This window comes from Mixophyes fleayi, chromosome 5 (genome assembly GCF_038048845.1).
Source record: "Mixophyes fleayi isolate aMixFle1 chromosome 5, aMixFle1.hap1, whole genome shotgun sequence".
NCBI lineage: Eukaryota > Metazoa > Chordata > Amphibia > Anura > Limnodynastidae > Mixophyes > Mixophyes fleayi.
This window is the reverse complement of record NC_134406.1, coordinates 253,471,889-253,494,668: the sequence shown is the minus strand read 5'-3', so window position 1 is coordinate 253,494,668 and position 22,780 is coordinate 253,471,889. Positions and strand designations below refer to the sequence as shown.

Genomic DNA, 22,780 nt, shown 5'->3' with positions numbered 1-22,780 from the left:
CTAACACAGAAACTGGGGTCAAAGGGGTATAATCAGCGCAGGCTGAAATCTGTGCCCATTAGTGTGAGCGCAACTAACAGGTTTAAAGTTACTGAAAGAGGTGAAAAGACAACAGAGGAGTGGAGTCAATGGGCAGAGAGCCCAAGGAGGAGGTGCGCAGTGTAGCTGGGGAGCAAAAGTTATAGGTAATGAGAACAGGAGGGAAGAGGGCCCTGCTCACTGGAGCTTACAATCTAAAGGGAAATGGGCAAACGGTTGACACATGGGGGTGAGCCAATGTAAGGGGATATGAGGGCAAGAAGCAAGAGTGGGAGAGATGGAGGATGAAAGAGGGTGAGGTATACTACATGGTGACATGGTTAAGTGGAAGTCTGGTAGGCTTTTCTAAACAGGTGAGTTTCAATGACGATTTGAAGTGATACAGGTTAGGGGATAGTCTGATAGAATGAGGGAGATCGTTCCAGTGGTGAGAGGCAGCACAAGAGAAATCTTGAATAAGGGAGGAAGATGTAGTTACCAGAGGGGAGGAAAGGCCACAGTCACTGGCCGGCCGGAGAGGGTGAGAGAAAGTTTGTATGGTGATGAGGTGGGAGATGTAGGGTGCAGTGCAGTTGGAGAGGGCCTTTTATGTGAGAGTGAGGAGTTTGAAGAGGGTTCTGTAGGGTAATGAAAGCCAGTGTAAGGATTGACAGAGAGAGGAGGTAGATGTGGAGTGGTGAGAGAGGAAGATAAGTCTAGCTGCAGCATTGAGTATAGGTCAAAGAGGAGCAAGATGTGAGTGTGGAGGCCAGTAAGGAGAAGGTTGCAGTAGTTGAAATGAGAAATGATCAGTGAGTGGATAAGAGTTTTGGTGGAATCATGGGGGTGGAAGGGTCTGATTTGGGTGATATTGCAGAGCTGGAAGTGACAGTATTGGGCAAGAAATTGAATGCAAGGGGTGAAGGAGAGGAAAGAGTCAAGAATGACAACCAGGAAGTGGAGTTGGGGAACAGAGTCAACTCTCGTCTTGACAGTAGAGTTGAATGTAGTCTGCATAAAAGTAGTACTAGACCCCGAAGGAACTGATGAGTTCACCCAGGGAGGAGGTGTACAGAGACAAAATCAGAGGGCCACTTAGGACAGAACCCAGGAGGATAATCAGGGAGAAATGGCCCCTGGGTTTGGCTGAGAAAAGATCACTGGTGACCACCAATTATTATTATTAAATTAACAACAGGTGACAATAATTGAATACTTTTTTCTTTGTACATTCTACTGGAACTTTATATTGCACATATACAATGTTTGTATCCTGCAGTGTGTTGGGTCTGTCTCAATACGGCAAGTGCCGCATATGCAGAGTGCACCTAGACCCGTATTCAATAAGAGACGTTTCTTCAGATCTGGGGGTAAATGTATGAACCTCCGGATTCTTCAACTCCGGCGAGTTCAGCTTCTTCAGTGCTTAAATTTAAAGCGGCGCTGCCTTGTAAAGGGAAGTCTCCCTTTACAAGGCAGCGCCGCTTTAAATTTAAGCGCTGAAGACGCTGAACTCGCCGGAGTTGAAGAATCCGGAGGTTCATACATTTACCCCCTGCTTGTAGTTGTACACGGATGTGGGTATGTCCAAATCACGTACTTAAAAATATGCACATTACGTTTGTTTTGCGTACCTTAATGAATCAGGCCTAAAATAGTTAGGAATTGTTAGTTTAATGAACGCACGGACTGGATCTTTAAAGCCAGATTTTGAGCCAAATGTAAAGATGCCACATGTGTATAAGCAAGGATGAGTTTGCACGCATGTGTTCCCACGTCTGCGTTTTGAGCTGCATGTAAGATATGTGCAACCTTAAATGTACATGCGTTCTGAGCAAAGATGCAAAAATCATCATCATTGACTGCAAAATTACACCCAGTTTATTTAGGTACAAAATGTAGGTTTTATAGCTAACATGCTTTAAGGTCTGTATGATTCAAAATAAGACGCAGCACAAAGTGGCGTTCTTAACTTGTAATGGTATCATCATCAGCAGCTATTTATATAACGCCATTAATTCCGCAGCGCTGTACAGAGAACTTACTCACATCAGTCCCTGCCCCATTGGATCTCGCAATCTAACTTCCAGGTATGTATTTACCATCTCAGTTTTACCTGTGTATTTTCTATATATCTCTTTAAGATGGCTCAGTGATTAGTATTTCTGCCTCACAGCTTTGAGTCATTAGTTCAATTCCCGACTGTGGCCTTATCTGTGTGGAGTTTGTATGTTCTCCCTGTGTTTGTGTGAGTTTTCTCCGGGTGCTTTTGTTTCCTCCCACACTCCAAAAACATATTGGTAGGTTAATTGGCTGCTATTAAATTGCCCTTAGTCTCTCTCGGTCTGTGTCTGTGTGTATATGTTAGGAATTTAGACTGTAAGCTCCAATTGGGCAGGGACTGATGTAAATGAGTTCTCTGCACAGCGCTGCGGAATTAGTGGCGCTATATAAATAAATAGATGACGATGATGATGCCTCATTTTACACTTATAAATACACAATTTGTGAATATCCCTAGAAAATGCAGCTCCAGCCAGCACATACAGTCTTCAACAGCCCAAACTCTAACCATGGTACACCAAACAGACCTGTCACCTTTAAAAGTGCATTCACACCACTGAGCATCAATGAAGGAAACATAACTCCAAATCCGACTTCCTCAACTATAATTATTTCAGTTTGTAACACACTGCCTTTCATTTGACAAACAAACCTACTTCACTTCTCTAACACCCACTCAGTCTTCAAACCCCTTATGCCTCTGCCACTTTTTCCACTCATCTGCATCACCTCCCCTTTCCTTCCTTACTGACCATGATTTTGACACCTACTTCAAAGGCAAAATTGACACCATTTGACACAATATTCCTTATGCCAGGTACTACACACTCCAAACCTTCTCTTACTTTCCCCAGTGTACTCTCAGTTTGCTCTCCCCTGTGACTGAGGACAAAGTCTCTACACTCATCTCAACCTACAAACCACCACCTTGGCCCTATTCTCTCCCAACCTCTTCAATCCATCAACCTACATTTGGACATTCCCATACTCCTTTATACACACACATCGCACCAATCCAAAATAAGCCAACTCTTGACCCAGCCTCTCACTCAAACTACCGCCCAATTTCACTCCCCCTTACCCTTCAAGCTACTTGATCGACTTGTGTGGTGGCTATCTCACTTCCTCTTCACTTACTCTGTTCCCTACTCTCTGCAATCAGACTTTCGCCCCCAACATTTCAATGAGACTGGACTCACAAAAGTGGTCTGTAACCCGGTCACTGTGTGTAGTGTTGAGGTCCACAGGTTAGGCAGTGCACCTCCTTCTCTAGCCCTAGGGGAGGATATAGATGACTAGAGGGTCCCCGCATATGCAGGTTATTTTTACTAAGTGTCTTTGAAGATGTTGGGACACAGAAGATGTAACTTGCTGGTGCAGTGCAATCAGATAGCTCAATAATTTGGGTACCAGATCTATTATTCTGTCGTTTGTGTATTATTTATTGATTTCATATGTTGGCTAGAGAGCTGCTATAAAAGGTTTTATTTCTTGATTATTTGCTATTGGAGACAATTTGTCAACCAGCCTATCCTTTTACATTTTATTATTTTTTATTAGATTTAGTTATTTTATCCTTTCTGCGGCTGGAATACCTTAGTTTTCTATACACTGTTAACAGGAGTCAGATTGGCAGGTAGGAAGCAGGGGTGTAAACAAGCCCACCTATATTAGGCATGTCCTAACAAAATATTTAGACATTTTCAATTCCCACTATTAGTGTATGTATTTGCAGAACTCATGGCTGTAGATGATTTAATCACCCACCCAAAAATATTGCTCTTCATTCCAACACCTCCAAACCCATCCCATTCTTTAGGGCTGTAAGTGATCCCACATGCAGCAAAACTTCAGAATACTGAATGATATCCAGAGCTGCAGATTAATGCTATAATGCAGAGCATCTGTTACCAATCCATCCCTTCCTACCATAAAAGATGAAGACTACTTCATCAGCCTCTGCTGTAACCTCTAATGATGTACAAGTTGCTGACACAGATCATGCATTGTCCTTACACCCTACCTCCAGGCTAACATTACTGTAACACTATAACCTCCCCTATTTCCATTCCTCTCACTCACTACACTGTGCTCCCTACACCTCATATATGGAGCTTCTGACCCAGCTTGCCGCCCAATCACAGCTCTCCTCCCATCCGCCGCAGTGCTTACGCGTCGATGAGACGCGGTCTCGGATTGGCGCTTTGCGCGCAGCCCGGCCATTGGCCCGCGAACGGGCAGATGGGCGGGGCCCGGGCACAGCAGGGAAGTGTATTGCGGGGTGAGTGTGTCTCGCTGCCACATCCGGGACATACACCGCGCTCATCCGTTACCGAGCGGGCAGCCCTGGAGCACGGCGGGGAGGTAGGTGCTGTGTGTCGTCCCCCCGGCTCAGTCACGTCCGGCACAGGGAGCTAGCTGCAGATAGGACCCTATTGTCCACCCCCCTCTGTGCTCCAGTGACACACAGGACTCTATTGTTCACCCCAGTGCCACCAATTACATACAGAGCAATGCTCACCCATGTGCTTTATTCTACATAGACCCCCATTGTCCCCAACTGTGCTGTCATCCTACATAGCACCCAATTGTTCCTCCCCCAGAGCTCTGCTTATACACAGAGCCTCACTGCTGCCCTCTCCCCGGGGTTTATATAATATATAGTGCAGTATTGTGACCATGTCTATTGTATTTATTATACTCCAATGGTGCCACCCTGTACCTCATAGTCTTATGTGCCCAGTCATGCCAACCTCTGTATTACATTTCTGTGCCCCTTAGATGCTGTCCTGTGTATTACGTTACCCAGTGATGATAGTTTGTATATGACAGGTTTACCAAATATAAACCTATGTGGTCAGATATGCAGTCCTATATATTAAAGTCTTATGTGCCCAGTCATGCCAACCTCTATATTACACTCTTCTGTGCCCCCTTTGATGCTGCCCTGTGTATTACGTTACCCAGTGATGATAGTTTGTATATGACAGGTTTACCAAATATAAACCTATGTGGTCAGATATGCAGTCCTATATATTAAAGTCTTATGTGCCCAGTCATAACAACCTCTATATTACACTTCTGTGCCCCTTTGATGCAGTCCTATATATTAAAGTCTTGTGTGGCCAGTGATGCCCCCTGTATATCATAAGCTTCTGTGCCCAGTTATGGATAATACTATATTATGGTTTTATACACAGTAGTTTTATGTACTCAGTGATGCCACCTTGTATATGGCAAATACATGTGCCCAGTTAAGATGCCCAATATATGATTGATTGTATACACCCAGTTGTGCCATTGTCTATATGGTCCTACTTGTTGGTGATGCCACTCTGTATATGACATTGTGCCTGCTGATGCCACCCTGTGTGTTAATCTTATGCTCCCTGTGTAGCCAGCCTATATGATCTTCTACATCCAGTGGTGCTATCTTCTATATGATCATTTGTGCCAATGATTCCAACCTATTTATAACAATATTTTGTGCCTGGTGATACCACTCTGTATATGATAATAGTGGCACATCGATGCTACCCTGTATATGAAAATATTATGTGCCCAGTGATGTCATCTTGTATATGATATGCTATGTGATGTCAGTTTGCGTATAACAACCATATGTACCCAGTGATGATGTCACATGAATGGCAGTTTTATGTATCCCTCCATGTATATGCAAATATGAGTTTGATTATGCCATCCATATAGAATGCGTTTTATCTGTCTGGTAATATACTGTATGTGCTCAATGATGCTGCCTGTATTCAGTGATTTTCATTGATATAGAATTATGTATATTGTGATAGACCCTCCTCTATTCATATGTGTAAAGTATATTCATAATAAATTTGTATAGATAACTTTGTCTCAAGTGATGGTATTTTATATGCTCAATTTTTGTTCAATCTAATAGCTGTTATAGAACATGTTGTATTTTCTTTAATCTCTCCTTTGGTATTTTTCCTTCATTATTGAAGCATGAAGTTATTACTACTTTTCTGGAAAAAAATATGATTCTTACACAAACACTTTCTCAGATTACCGTCCCATCTCTCAACTCCCATGCCCCTCTGAGATTCTTCAGCGGCTTGCCCAAACTTGTCTCAAATGCAGCATTTCCACATACGACCTATTGTACCCTCTTCAGTAAGACTTTCATTCCTAACACTCTACAGAGAGTGCACTGATAAAGGTGGCCAGTACTTTGATCACTGGTAAATCTAAAGTCGACCGCCCGCTTCTTATTCTCCTGGACCTCTATGCTGCATTTGACACTGCAAACAACTCGCCTCTTGTACATTCCCTGCATTCCCTAGGTCTTCATGACCCTATCCTTGTCTGGTTCTCATTCTACAGTGTCCACATCCGCTTCCTCTGTCAATTGGAATACCATAAGGCTCAATCCTAGACCCTCTGCCCTTCTCTATGTATATCACTTTACTTGGATCTCTAATAAGCTCTTTTGGATTTCAGTATTTTCTCTATGCAAATATATTTATCCTCTCTGGTCCTCTCACCATCTTTGTTGTCCCACGTTAATGAATGCTTTTCTATCTTTTCAACTTTGAGGTCCTCTTGCCACCACAAGCACATAATCTGGGCAGCACGGTGGCTAAGTGGTTAGCACTTCTACCTCACAGCACTGGGGTCATGAGTTCAATTCCTGACCATGGCCTTATCTGTGTGGAGTTTGCGTGGGTTTCCTCCCACACTCCAAAAACATATTAGTAGGTTAATTGGCTGCTATCAAAATTGACCCTAATATCTCTCTCTGTCTTTCCCAACAGGACAGCGTACTTTTGAACTCATTATCGACTGCATTTATTATTGCAGTTCCCTTCTTACTGGTCTCGTCCCAACCAGACTTTCTTCCCAATTACCTATTTTGAATACAGAGGTTAGACTGATTTTCCTTGTAAAGTGATCTAATATAAAATACTTGGGGGCATATTCAGTTAGGTTTCTGGTTGGAACCTGCGCAGTATTGACAATAATACGGTTCCACAATAACATGGATTTTCGTAAGCAACCCTGTGGGTGCGCACGAAAATCCACGATATTGCGGTACCGTGGATTGACTTTGTGGCCTGTTCCCACGGACTGGAAACCTAATTGAATATGCCCCTTAGACTAGCAAAGCCATTAACAAAACATCACCAACACACTTTCTCTTGTCTCAATCCCCTTCCCTGTGCCCAAGATCTGTGCCTTACCACCACCATCATTGTTTGCCTGGCTAATAATGCAATTAAAAGAACAAAATGCATGGCATACAGAAACAATTCAGCATAGGACATGACAGAGACTGGACAGACATGAGTCATAGGGTAGCGGACCAAGTACATCAGAGCTTACGTTCCAGTGTAAGGGGGTAGTGAGTGACGAATGGAACTAAAGAGACATTCAGATTAGTGGTCCAAGCGGGTAGCAGAGGAGGTGGAGGTTATACAGTCGAAGTGACAAGTGGATCGGTGAAGTAGTGGTGATAGAATATTGGGCAGGGAGGATGGGGAAGAAGGGGGGGACATTGGAGGATAGGAAGGTGTGGAGAGACCTGTAAAGCAGTCCATGTAGTGCTGGTAGGGGTACTCTGTAGTACAGATGAACTACATGGTAATATAGACAAATAAGAATCAAAATGAGACAAGGTTTGCAAGTGCTTCATTAAGAAAGTAGTGATCTTATCAATGCTGACAGGTCAGTAGGGAGTGTACAAAGCAGGTGCTTGGGATGGGGGGTAACATCACTCACATGAGGACAAAATCCATCACGCTCCAGTAACAGTCATATCTGGTAGTGTTCTCTACCTCTTTACCTCCTGTTTTAACTCTGATATAACTCCAAATAATGCTATATCAATGTTAATACACTTGTAACAAAACACACTGGCTTGCATCCACTTCACACTGATTATGTATCGGTAACAAACACATGATCAGTGACTTCAGTCAACCCTCAATAACCTCCCACAACAAAGGCTAGCAATGAAAGTCTTAAGCACGTGAAAGAACAGCATACCATTTATTAAGGGGAAAACAAATAGCACTTTCTTAATTCCGTTCAGATACCGGTGCAGACAAGATATCACTCATTACTGGCTGCCTTTCCCAGTTACAGGACTTTTGTTTTTGTTTTTGTTTTGTTTTCCAGGCTGCACCCACTCTGTGTAAGTGGTAGAGTGTACTCTTGTACAGGCTTTTCGTGAAAACTCAACTCTCTAGGAAAGCTTATCAGATTCTCGAACCATCTTCGATTCAACCCTATTACCTACTAAGCTTTTCACTCAAAAATGAATTGTCGAACAATTCTCTAACTATACCAATATTGCTTTATAACAGGAACACATAGCCCCACTAAGCACTATTACATTGCCATCAAGCTGAACCAATTTGCAATGTACACAACAACTCATAACCTCATGTGTCAAACTTCTATTTATCTATAAATTGTAAGCTTGCTAGTGTATTTACCTTTCTCTGTTAATAGTCTTGTTTTACAATTGTAAAGACCTGCAGTATATGTTGGCACTATATAAATAAATGTTATTACTAATATCTTTAGGAATACAGTCCTTTGTGGACTGATAGATGCCCTTATCTATTGATTGAATTGTATATAGAAACAGTAATATTCTTCGCATAGATCTTATTAATTTCTTACTATATAATGCCCATACTTTGTTGTAGCTCTTTTATCCTCCAAATGCTATATAATACTTGTCCAACTGTTACCCATCTACCGTAGTCGACCCCAGCCACAGTGTTAAATAGCCGGATCAAGCACCAGGCTTCCTAACAATGATATGACTAATCTGGGCACTTTTATCTCCAAAGTGCTGCCCGGCTGTCCCTACCTCATTATTATGTGCATAGTATGATAGAAAATATAGAGGGATCTCCCACCAGCTGCTCCATCCATGTCATTGCATTGTAATCTTTGCCCCACTGTTTGCATTTGATAAAACTAATACTGGTCCCTCTGTGCTACTCAGATCGGCGCCTTCCCGCTTAGAAAATCCCATATCCGCTCTTCCTCATACAGTATTCTCCATAGAACTGTTAGCAGGACTGAAAAATCTCCAGGAGCCGGTTAAACGTTGTTCCAGGTGCCAGTAACTTTTTAGGGTTGCTCTGAATGGGTTCACATCTTATAGCTCCTTGAAATAGCTCTTGGTTTGATTGACTGGCTCTTAAATTCTGCACACTGATGCTTCTTTAAAGTGGAGTCAGACTAAAAAAAATGAAGGTGCTTATTTTAAAACTACATGTTGGAAGTATTTATTCATACATGTAAAGTTGGTAAATAAATATCTTTTATGCAGATGTAAGTCCATTCTCCAACAACACTCTAAAATAATTTAGTGCTATTCCTAGGTACCAAAAGCAAAGACAATCTAATATACAATATAATAATGGGAATGTACTGTAGCATGCATTATTTGTAAATGCCTTTTTATTCATTGATTAAAGTCGGTGACTAAGGAAGTGGGTCAGGCTTTCCCAGATGTCAGCACTTGGCAGCATGCAAGGAGCAACTATTGCTTAATTTACATTTTAATCAGAGCTGTGCTAACATTTGAAGATATGTAAGGAAATGGTTAACCCTTCTCATATCGGAATATGTCTTTCAATTTTGGGTCAACTTTAATAATATTATGCAGTATAGCAGCTGATTGTATTCTGTCCATTTTATTTTCTTTGTTTAAAAAAATAAAAATGGAAGTGATCACCTGATGTCTACGGGTTACATCACCTGTGTACACATAGCACTGTTAGTAAGACCATATTTGTATATAACACCTTTTTCATTGGGATTTTGAAATATTTTCCCATTTATTCTCTGACAGGCACATTTGTCATGGGACTGATCGAGCAGTCTCTACAAGGATGGGCGTCCTTGCTGCTGCTTTTTCTGGTCAGGATAATTGGTGAGTATGAAAACTGCTTCATCACCTGGTGATTTGGGGGTAAATGTGTCAAGCTGGGAGTTTTCCGGCAGGTTTGAAAAACCAATCGGATTCTAGCTCTCGTTTATTTAGTACATTCTACAAAATGACAGCTAGAATTTGATTGGTTGCTATAGGCAACATCTCCACTTTTCAAACCTGTTGGGAAAACAATCAGATTGATACATTTATTCCCTGGTCTTCTCTGATCCACTGTGTCTCTATGTGGAAATGATGGTATCAACAGTTTGTAGAAAGTGGACCTGTCGCTCACAAGTAGGTTTATTTTTTTAAGTAGTGAGCAACATGAGATTACCTTAGAATCAATAAGAATGGGACCATAAAGAGGAAACTACTCTTGTGGCCGTAATAACAAGATCCAGTTTGAGTTCTCCTTGTGTCTCGCCACTGGTCTAAATGAATATACAGACGTTTGTTATTTAATTGTGTTTTCTTTCATTTCCTCAAACTTCATATGACAGAGATCTGTCTCTTCCTCAGGACAGTAACAATAACTTATTGAGCTAGTGTAGTATATAGAGTATGACGCACTATGGATTCAGTATGTGACTATTCAAGATGACTTCTGTGCTTTAAACACTTTCTTGCTCTGTTACACCATAGGAGGAAAATCAAATGCAATAATTTTTCCTTGTACGTGCTGCTTTTAGAAGTTGTACTCTAACAATGCTGAGGCCACTCGGACGTTACGTTCTTTCTCTTTACAGTGGTGAAGCACATGTGGCCCTTTAATTCCAGGCAATGGGTAACACATGCTGGATCTTGTAGGTTTACAAAGCTGTATAAGTAAAGTTCAGCTCCTGATCCAGTGGTACTTACAGTGTAACTTATACAGAGATCCGGTCATCTACTATTCGGAAACTGGAGCATAGCGAGGAAACCTGTGCACACTACAGGCAGGTAGCACCCTGGTTGGAATCCATCCAAGGTCCCAGCCAGTGGACAGTACCGTGGCACAGTGCTACCCAAGCATGATGTCCCTATTAAATAAACAGCTCCTTTCGTGGATAGAGTTAGACTGGTAATAGTTTGTACAATGCTCACTTTTGCAATCAGTCAGTGTCTGCATTCACATTTTCATATTAAAGGGAATCCATCATGAAAAACTAATAATAGATATACTAAAGTCACATAATGTGTGCCTTCTGTTCTCAGAACCCACAGCATAGGCATTTGACTTAGCAGCTGCTGGTTTCAGATTTTATGAATGTAGATCTAACTAGGCTGCATGTGTTAAATCTAAGCATTTATAACAGTCTGATTTGCCTGATCCCATTATTAATTTTCAGCAATGACAATATTTTATAAGGTATTAATTTGCTGTAATAAACCTTTCAGATTATTGTTTGTGATTTATGGTTCCCCTTTTTAAAAGCTTGATTAAACAGGACACAACACATCAAAACCAATAGGACAATAGCATAGGATAGACATCCAGAAATCTATTTGCTGGTCTATGCATGCAGTCCACATGGACAGCAATGAAATGCTGCTTACAAAATTTACCACAAGAAAATTGTGGCACTTTTGTAGCAGTCCCCCCACAATCCCGGGGACACCGAAAAAAATTAAGCAGATGGCTCTTTGCAAATTTGGACTTGACATCTCATCCCATTTTATCATGGCTTAAATTATATTATCTAAGCCACGTTCAGAATATATGGAACAAACACTGTTTTATTACTGGATTGTAGAGCTGCCTGTCACTCTGTCACAAGGCACTGCTCACTAGCTGTAAATAGTTCATTATGAAGGTGCAATTAAATACCATATGGTGCCTTGACTCTAGTTCACCGTCTGTTTGTCCACGTGCCCCAGTTTTGAAGTGTGCCGGGACAGAACGACCTGTTGCTAACTGTCATTGTAATGTCACAGCAAGCAAGATTGTTTTAGGAGAAAAGTGCTCTGATCTTATGGGAGGCAGCCAGCGATCTGTCCATTCGTGTGACTGTTAGTGAGGGCAGGGCTGCATGTGATGGGACAATGTACAGGCCAGCGGGATGCCACAGACTGAAAGATAGTTAGGTCACAGTAGTGATGTGAATCTCCTGGCATAATGATGCATGAGGATTGTGGACGTGTTACTTTCAAGGTGATTTTCCTCCTAATGATAACAGATCAGAGGGACTTTACTGTAACTCTGTCTGAATCCTGTACTTTCTGTTACACATTCCTTCTACAAATATGGTATGTTTTGGCTAGCATGGGAAATGTGTAAGAATGGGGGGAGGGGGCTCTTTAATTTTTCTTTTAAGTATTGTTCCTGGCTGGCGTATTGTGGAAGTTTATTAAGGTTCCCCAATAGAGTTCATCTGCTGTTCACACATGACACTGTACAGTCAGGGGTTGTCTCTGGATTTCCCATAACACAATGTCTGGAATTCATGATATCATTTCCTTCCACAATTACTAACACTTGGACTGAATGTGAACTTTCATTATGCGTCTGCATCTCAAGCATAAACTGCATTAGTAGAACTCCCATCCTCCATATAAACTAGGACATTACTGCTACGTGAAGTTTGCTCCGTGTAGAAGTGACACACGTTGTAAATGGCATTACCTAGAAGTGTATTCTAATTTTTTGGGGAGTCTCATTTGTGCACAAGTCCTATAGACTAACTTGGATGTTTCCCTAGCTTTTACGTTATATATGTGAGGCTGTTGTATGGCTGCAGAACGGCTTATCCTAAACTGAGGAGTTGAAACAAGGCTGTTTGTAGGTTCATGTTCTGTGTCATGTTCTAAAAACTCAGTCGCTGGGGCAGTGACTCAAAGGACTTCCACGTAAATGACGTTACTTAATCTAATTTTAGAGTTGCTTTATCCCTTGGGTGCAAATGCAGAAACAAATGTACATGTTCCTACTACAGCTAATTATTAATAAACATACTTATGTAACTATATACACTGATAAACCAGTACCATAATTATAATATTCATACAATATAAACACTGATAGCATTACTCATAATCATTATGCAGATAATCTTGAATTGTCCGGAAGTCTTTGGCCATTATAAAATAAATAGGGATTGTAATTCCACTGTAGATTTAGTGTTTTTATTTTTAAGTCTGCTTTTCGAAAACGAGCAATAACCAGACCCATCCACTTGTCACATGACTCGGTTTCAGAGTTCCAGGATGTTATGCAGAACTGTCAGTAATGGCACAAAACTATATGTTCGTGACTATACAATGTGCTCTCTGTTGCCTCCATTGTCTGATTCAAAAAAATCAGTTATTGCCGACATTCGTGAATACAAATGACATCGGCAAGGGTTAACTGACAACTTTGTCGGGCCAGCCGTCTTAGTTATGCGCATTAACTATTGTACAGAGACCAGCTGCACTCTCCGGGCATCAAAACTTCTGAGTGGGTTTATGTTAATTTATGACAAATCTTTATTCTTTGGTTTGGTTTGGTTCTCGGCTCTTGCAGGCCCATATTGCAATATATTCCAGCCATGGTTAAATCTATGAGACAGGAGTGGAATTTTTTGCAAGGTTTCCCCAAATTGTAAAATCCCTAGTCATAGTGATGTCACCCTGGTTTAACATAACAAAATTCCCCTTGTATGTGGATGTGGCCTCTTACTCTTTAGATTCTCATAGGCGTCCTGACATGTTGAGCCGAGGCTTTTCCTATCCTAGGACCAGTTACAGTCTTACTTCCACGTGTCCCCTTAAGGATCAGTGACCCAGCTAGATTCTGCTCCTGCTTCGTATTTGAGGTCCTATTGACCAGCTCCAGACCATCATCATCTATTTATATAGCGCTACTAATTTCGCAGCGCTGTACAGAGAACTCACATCAGATTACACAGAGTCTTCTTTCCAAATACAATTTACCAAATATTAATAAGAGAGCGACCTGTTAATTATGGCCAATATACAGCTGCACATAACACACAAATGGGATGTTGCTAGATCAGACCTGTGCAACCTGTCTCTCCAGATGTTGTGAAACTATACGTCTCAGTATACCTTGCCAGCTATCGGTTTGTAGTTTCACAAGACCTGTAGAGCCACAGGTTGGCAGGTCTGAACTAGATGATTACCTGTTAACAACGCTTATTTAATATCAGGGAAATGAAACCATAATATACAGCAGTATACGGTGAATACATTCCATTAATATTTTATCAGGGGCAGGTATCTCGGTCGGGTGCAGCTCCCCCAGGGTACCACGGTCTGTCTCATTATAGTGTTTTGTGTTTACAGGTCAGGCAGATTTCATGATGAATGGACGCTGCAGTACAAATTTGCAGTGAACTCATTGATTGGTACTTGCACAATTATTTCAACAATTTACCTCGGTCGTATGCGGTGAACCAGTGTACGCTTCTAAACCTTTCCTTTTCACCCTCTTGTTTTGTATGAGTACAGCACCTGACATCTTGCACTTGATGTAAAGTTTGTGGTTTCTTTCATTGGACTGAAGGAAATAGTCAGTGTGTGTTTTATCCCCAATCCGCCTCTGGGGACAGCATGTGACAGCTGAGATGCTATCTCCCAGCTTACTGTAAGACAAGCAGAGGCCTGTGTCTAAGCATACCGCATACGCTGGCTTCATTTCATACTCCATCATGGTGTAGCCCCAGATAGATGAATGTTCCTCTGCTGATGTTCTCGATGCTGATCTCTGACCCACCAGGAGCTATTGTTGGATTAGCTTTATCTTGTGATTCACAGTGGTCAGAGAACAGCGATTGACATGTAAATGTCAAGTTATTTCTTGCATGCACGATTTCTGTGCTGTGTAAGAAATAGACGTAGCTGAAAAAAAATGAAAAAGTCAAAAGGAAAGAAAAGGACACTGACCTATTAAACCTCACGTCTTAAATCTGTGTTACATTTTCTGGCAGAGCGGCTATAAACGGAACGTTTTCTGAAAGCAGATAAACAAGTTGTCAATGCTGGAATTGGTGGTGTCGCACAGCAGTAATACAGCTGGGATAGTAGCTACGACGTGAAATTACTGCTGGCAGGAAAAGCACTGGCAGACCTGTTCTACACCGTATCCAATCCCATTTCAGCAGCTGTTTTATCACTGGTGTGACGGACAGGTGCAGCAAAATAACAGATTCTTTTTTTCAGCTACTTCTAAACGCTGATTTTAGCTTTTTTTAACAGCTGTCATAGTATAAAATACGCTTTGTGTGACACCCTGTAGGCAAAGCCCATTTCAGTAGTACTGTATGTTTATAAATAATTTAAAAAGGCAAAACACTTCATCTAAAGAATTACTGTGAAAACCACGCTGTGAGTTTGGACTTGTGGGAATAAAGACACAAGGACATTTGCGTTCTATCGCCTCTTTCTGCAGACTGAACTGTTCTCATCTTGCTGTGTTACAGTTTATTGTAATTTGTGTTCATATGAATACATACGCTATTATAATCCATGTGTATTTTAGGCAATTGGTTATCTGTTAGACAGATTTATTCTTATATTCCGCCAGGTGGAATAGTTACTCAGGGATAAGACAAAACAAGACGTCTGTGTTCAACAATGAGGGTGAGCTAACTCCATATCATCCACTTGTCATCTGGCCAACAAGGTCATTGCATGATAGTCCCCTGGCCCAGACTTCTCCCCAGGGAACCAACGTTCCCCAGCCAGCGGTGGGAGAACACTCTGGGGTTAGTCCTATTACAAGCTAGTTACCACCCTAATACGCCCCCTTTTAGTCCATCACCATGAGAATGAGGGTTATATAACCTGTGGTGTTGGACTGTAGAGGAGATCTGTGTGGTGACTTATTACCTGTGCTTACGCTGTGCTTGTGAAACAAATTCTTCTGCCTGGTATCTGTACATCGACTCGCCTGTGTTGTCATTTGTTGAATAAAGTTTGCTTTTGGTTGCAACAATTCGCCTATGTGCTTTGCACAGAACCCACCAGGATGCACAGTCCTCACAATTACTATCTGGTTTTGTCTAATATATGGTGTGATAAAACATATTAAATCACTTTTGAATATAATTTTAGCTTACAGTCGTCCACCCCAATTTATGTGCATGATGTGACCCACCAAGGCAATTTATTGGACCCTAATATCCCGTAAAACTTCCGTATTGTTATTATCCTTTATTTATAAAGCGTCAACCTATTAGGCAGCCCTATATCTTGACGAGATGAGGATATAAGCAGTGTATGTACTGTTACGTGAAACAGAAGGTAAAGATGGCACTGGCCAAATGAGCTTACAATCTGCGGGGAACAATTGATACATCATCATTTATTTATATAGCGCCACTAATTCCGCAGCGCTGTACAGAGAACTCACTCACATTAGTCCCTGCCCCCTGGAGCTTACAATCTAAATCCCCTAACATACACACACACAGACCGAGCGAGACTAAGGGCAATTTAATAGCAGCCAATTAACCTACCAGTATGTTTTTGGAGTGTGGGAGGAAACCGGAGCACCCGGAGGAAACTCTTGCAATCATGGGGAGAACGTACAAACTCCGCACAGATAAGGCCATGGTCGGGAATCGAACTCGTGACCCCAGTGCTGTGAGGCAGAAGTGCTAATCACTAAGCCACTGTGCTGCCCATACGGTAACAGAAGCACCTAGTGCCTACTAGAGAACTTTGTTCTTTTTAGGTATTATTATTTTTCGCATAGTGTTTATTCTGTTGTGCTTGTCCGATCTTTTTTTGTCCATCTGTCCCCAAGTAAACTGCCTCCTGCCATGCTCATCATATCTGTCATTGTGAAAGTGTTATACAGTAGAATGTATGAGAGCAAATCATCAACAAATATGAGGGTCATAAAGTTTGCTGAGAGTAGCTTTGTGCAATATGAAACATTTCATCCAATGATTAGTTGACACGTTTCGCAGTTACTGCATGGGAACGCTCCTGCTCCAGAGAACAGCCATGGGGGTTATTATCTCTGGATCACCCCCCTGTTTGCTTTCTCTGCACAACTTATTTAAATGAAATAATTTGTTTTTTGTCCCGCAGATGACTTTAATTCATTGGCTTGTAAACACCCTCCAGAACTTTTTTACTAAATACATTTTCTATCACTCTCTAGGTGCCATATACACGTTCCTTCTTTGTCTCTGTAACATGTTTATTTTCATTGCTATTACACAGAGCTGCTGTTTGGATCCGATGCACAGCTGTGACCAGGGCAATGAACACAAACTGCTCAGTGATCTAAAGATAGGACTGAGAATTGGACAAGGAAGTTAGGAAGTAAAAACAATGCGTCTTGTAAAAGTTGTAGGAGGGCGGAAATAAAGTCATCTGAAGGTGGGAGCCCCTCTGAAGTTAGTCATTCAGTTTAGGTGAGCTGGCCTCCTAGATTTGTTACCCTATTATGTAACCGCACCTCTACTATATGGGAAATAATGTTTATGTAACACATTCTGTGACGATAAATAGAACAGTAGTGACATCTGCCGATGTTCTTTATTTATGGACAGTATTCTGTCAGCCAGAAAACACAGAGTCTAATTGTGGTCAGTGATTGTTCTGTTTCTCCAATTTCATATTCATTTATGCTATATTTTTGTATATTATTTCTATGAATTCCTTTATACCAGCAATGGACAGCCCTAGGACCTGGTTTATCCTCAGATTTGTTAGCGTGTAACACCTCTTTATGATGCTGACTGGTATGTTGTTACAGATAGGTGTTTTTTGTTTTTTTGATTGAATGTGTTTTAACTCCTTACCGAGATTAAGGGTCATGTGTGGCCCTTTTGTAGGTTAGAGGGCCCCTGATGTGGCCCCAGAAATGTATGGGGTTGGTCGTCACTGCTTTATTTGGACGTATGTTGTCAGTGGTACATTATGTATGTTCTACTGGATGCCGTCATTTTGCAAACACTGTGTTGTGTTCTAATGACATTTTACTGAAGGATTCTCTGTTCATGTTTGTGGAATGATTTGTTGATGAGATGTCGTTATAATGGTTATATTTGATGAGTCGCACAGTCCTTTTTATTAGATAATGGAGTGCTGATATGTAGATATTGTACATCGTTCTGCTTTTGTTATTACTGTGAACAACTAATGTACCACATCTGATTCCCAAAGACACCTTACTATTGCCCAGGTGAACACTTGTACAAGTGGTGGTCAGAATACACAATGAAGCCACATAACGCCACATCTCCCATCATGACCACTAGACATAATACAATTCTCTTACACTGTGTACAGGCATAGGATACTACATGACCGGACGACTCAACAAAAACAGCAGAACTTGGGCCCCATCGCTGTCCCAGACCCTTTAAACTTTCCCACAATGGGGGCCCGACTGCAGGATAGTCTGGGGGGATTGGGGCCCACTTACCTCTATTCCACTTTCCTCCTCTTTCTCCTTTTAACACACATTTTTCCTTCCCCCCTCCTCCTTTCCAATGCCAGACTGATCGCCATACTGAAATCCATTAAGTCAGGTTATCATCAGAGCTTCCTTGACCAAAATTTCCAAACCCCCCCCCCCCCCCCCCCCCCTTACATTTTGCCACAGGATCCAGCCATTAAATGTTATGTCCCTAGTTTGTTTGTTGTTTTTTTTTGTATGTAATTATTTGTTATTGTAAAACTTCATTTTTCATATATTGAATTAAAATATAATACCACATGCAGCTCACAAGCAAATCCTTACGGACATCAAGTGTCTGTAACAAGGAGATTAGTAATGGTCAGTATTTACAAACAGCCCCCGGACAGAGAGAAAGGGATAGCACAGGCCTGGCGCTGTCTGGAAATCCAGGGACCGTTGCCATCTATGATGCACTGTAGCAAAACTAAGACATTATTTGTGGAGACATTTAAAATGTTCCCAGTTTGACCGTTCTGCATCCAAAGTTTCACATACTCAGCATCATCTATATGCAGATGTTAGAGTAAAGCTGGGTACACACCTATAAAATATTTACTCATTACTTTCTGTAATGATTTTACCAATGACTGAAAGCCCCAATGAGTGTGCTAATTCATGTTAACACTCCTACACAATCTACCCTTCATCTCATAACCATCTGCTGAATATATTGTGACACTGCTGGTCGTGAGTGTGTACACACTTCCACATATGCCCGACATCGTTCCATCGTTGATCGTGTATTTTAGGAAGTTGAGAAAACCAAAGGAAACTATGAGATGTGCTTTGTACGATAAAACATGATTGTGGGAGCGTACACACTCTCAATATCTGACCAAACGGTCGTTTATCGTGGGATCTGCACGATAATTGCATTAGTTTGTCCCCAGCTCAGTTGTAGAAGATACAGGGTCACTAGTTCCTACTGAATTGATTGGCCACCTTTTAGCGAATATCTTTTCAGACCACAAAATGACTGTAAAACGAACACTGTAACAGTCTGTTGGTTAATACTTAAATATTATGCATCAAAGTGGTGATAACTAGACCACAGTGCGCTTTTGTTGTTTTTCATTATTATCTATGTATTTACCCTTTTATTTGGTGTAACATTAAACTGAACCCTAGCTCAGAATTAAAAGCACATTTACATATTTTCACACTTGATTGCCTTTAATCTGAAACTGAGGCATTGGAGTCGTGTTATTTATACCAACCACCTGCTGCCAACATTTACTGTAAACATTAGTGGCTGTTGTAGTCTGTCTATGTGTACACATTGCATGTTAGAGGTGGATGTTAAGCTGGGTACACGTTATGCAATCTAATTTCGGATACATTTTCTGTAACAATTTCACCAACTATTGCAGCACGGTGGCTCAGTGGTTAGCACTTCTGCCTCACAGCACTGGGGTCATGAGTTCAATTCTCAACCATGCCCTTATCTGTGTGGAGTGAGTTTGTTCTCCCCGTGTTTGTGTGGGTTTCCTCTGGGTGCTCCAGTTTCCTCCCACACTTCAAAAACATACTGGTAGGTTAATTGACTGCTATAAAAAAAAATGACCCTAGTATGTCTATGTGTGTGTTAAGGAATTTAGAATGTAAGCTCCAATGGGGCAGGGACTGATGGGAGTGCGTTCTCTGTACAGCGCTGCGGAATTGGTGGCGCTATATAAATAGCTGATGATGATGAACTGTTGAAAGTCCCGATGAGCATGCTGATTTATGCATAAACACTTACACGATTTACCTTCAGATCTGTGATTTTTCATCTCTCATAACCATCTACTGAAAAGATGGTGACTCTACACTCTGTCCAGATATCTGCCTACACTGCTGGTCGTTGGCGCAGACACACTTCCACATTTGACCAACATTGTTCCCTTGTTGAGCGTAAGTTTATAAAACCAAATCAACAGATGAGATGTTTTGGTATGATAAAGCATAATCGTTGGAGCGTACACTCTCTTGCAATATCTGAACAAACGGACTTGAATGGATCTGAACAATAATTGCTCAGATGTGTGCCCATCATTACATCATAAAGAAGGATGTAGCTGTGGTATGGGGTTATCCACATAACTATATACCACTGCAGTGTTGGGCTCGCCCTGTTACTGGAATACAGCATTGAGCCCGGTGTACCTGAAGAGTAGATGCTGGATCTAGTTGTTTAAACAGCATGACTAGACCACTGCGTCTCCTGTTCACTAGTTACATACTAAGCAGCTGGCTGTAGCAGGTCCTCTGGTGACTCTGCAGGGTGGCGTTTTTCTGGTACAAGATAAAACGATCATTACAGCATCCAAAATTTGGAGAAAAGCAGCTGAACGTAGACTAGTAAGGAAGATATATATATGAGAAGCAAATAGATCCTCAATAAAGCGATTTTCTCTGTGCAGGGATGTCAGGCAGGTAACGCACACCTGCCCACAGAAGGGAGAACATTACTCCCATATCTGTGTACACCTGTAGCCTTCACATACAGAGAAAGGACCGTATCTTGGGTTGAACAGTCAAGGCAATGCTGCCTGTCCATTCGCTGGGAAGCAGCGACTTGTCACTGGTTGACATTGAAGTGATAGGCTGCATTTTATGGTTCATTCTACAGAATTGTCATCGAAATCTGTCATTGGTGGATAAGGTTTTATGTCACCCGGGAACCTTTCTGAAAACTGGTTCCCAAGAAGAACATCCTGTAATCTTTAGCGACCGATTATAATGTTTCATTTTATAAAATACTAGAAAGAGAAAATCTGTTTGCTTTAGTTACAATATATTTTTCCCTGTGCGCCATTTATTTGAAGAGTTCCTTTTGCCTGTACAAAGTGGTGTCTGACTTTTGCGTTTTATATTCATACATTTATCTGAGTTTGTGTTTATTCTCTGGACAGCAGTCTGTGACCAGTTGATGCTGGGATTATTTTAGTGATGTTTAAATCCATGCCAAAGTGCTGTCTGCGTGTTCATGATGTGAAGCATGACACAGATTGAGATTGTATGTGGACAGGCAATTATGTAATGTCTGTCACATATGAACGATCTTACTGTAGGAGACCGTGATCTAACATGACCTTCCCACCGTTTCCAGACTCGCAGTATCCGCTGGGTAATGTTATATGTGATTTGGCTGAGACTGCACTGCTAACGTTTGTTTTACTAGTTTGCGACCAACTGAGGTTGTAAATTAAATGTCACATCCCTTCAGAAAATTGACTAAACAGACTTTCACAATCATTTTCATCAGTATAGACACTTATTTCACAACTTCATGTTTATCTGTGTTGGGTAAAACATTCTACTGAGCCACAGAAAGAGGATATTGAAATAAATGTAGAGAATTTGTGTCCATTTTATCCTTCATTGCTTCTTGGTTTGCCTTGAGGCGCATTGTGGTTTCCTGCCACAAATGTGTTTGGGTGGGAAAAGGCAAATTAATAGGACTTGCATCATTTTTTAAATGGTAACAAACAGATCGCCCATGGGAACTTAAATGTGCTCAGATTATACAATCATACAGATCATTCTTCACTATTGCTTCCATATAAGTTAAAGAAGTGGATTCTGGCAGCACGGTGGCTAAGTGGTTAGCACTTCTGCCTTACAGCACTGGGGTCAATTCCCGACCATGGCCTTATATGTGTGGAGTTTGTATGTTCTCCCTGTTTTTGCATGGGTTTCCTCCAGGTGCTCCGGTTTCCTCCCACACTCCAAAAATATACTGGTAGGTTAATTGGCTGCTAAGAAATTGACCCTAGTCTGTGTGTATGTGTGTGTTAGGGAATTTAGACTGTAAGCCCCAATGGGGCAGGGACTGATGTGAGTGAGTTCTCTGTACAGTGCTGCGGAATTAGTGGTGCTATATAAATAAATGGTAATCTGTTAATATTGGTACATCTGGTGGTAAATGTATCAAGCTGAGAGTTTTCTGGCGTGTTTGAAAAATCAGATTCTTGCTATCATTTATTTAGTACATTCTACAAAATGACAGCTAGAATTTGATTGGTTGCTATAGGCAACATCTCCACTTTTCAAACCTGCCGGAAAACTCTCAGCTTGATACATTTACACCCGGAGTCAGATTTATGGGAACAGAAATATTGTGAGTTAAAGCTTTTAGGTGAAAAAAGGACACGTGTGAGCCATACACATAGAGCTCTTTGAGCTTGCCCAACTAGTATTTAAGAGGCCTGCCCATCCACCTTGTGTCGTGACATGTTGTGAACATGTCAGGATGGAACACATGATAGTCGTTGACAGAGGCACAACGCTCCTACATATATTCAGATTATCTTATAAAAGCCACTAAGAAATGAAAAATGTTACAGTACGTTTGTGTGTTTTATTCTCTAGGTCCTCATATGACGGTC

The 22,780-nt window shown here is 41.3% G+C and overlaps 1 protein-coding gene across 1 annotated transcript in view; it reads left to right on the top strand.

Annotated features, from left to right (window-relative positions):
- Window positions 1–4,335: 4,335 nt before the first annotated feature.
- LRP12 (LDL receptor related protein 12) overlaps window positions 4,336–22,780 on the top strand; it is a 41,152-nt gene continuing 22,707 nt past the window's right edge. Inside the window, exons 1-2 of the mRNA XM_075213950.1 lie at window positions 4,336–4,446; window positions 9,932–10,012. Of these exons, the coding sequence (XP_075070051.1) occupies window positions 9,943–10,012 (70 nt within the window). The 5' untranslated portion in view covers window positions 4,336–4,446; window positions 9,932–9,942. The remainder of the gene's footprint in view (window positions 4,447–9,931; window positions 10,013–22,780) is intronic.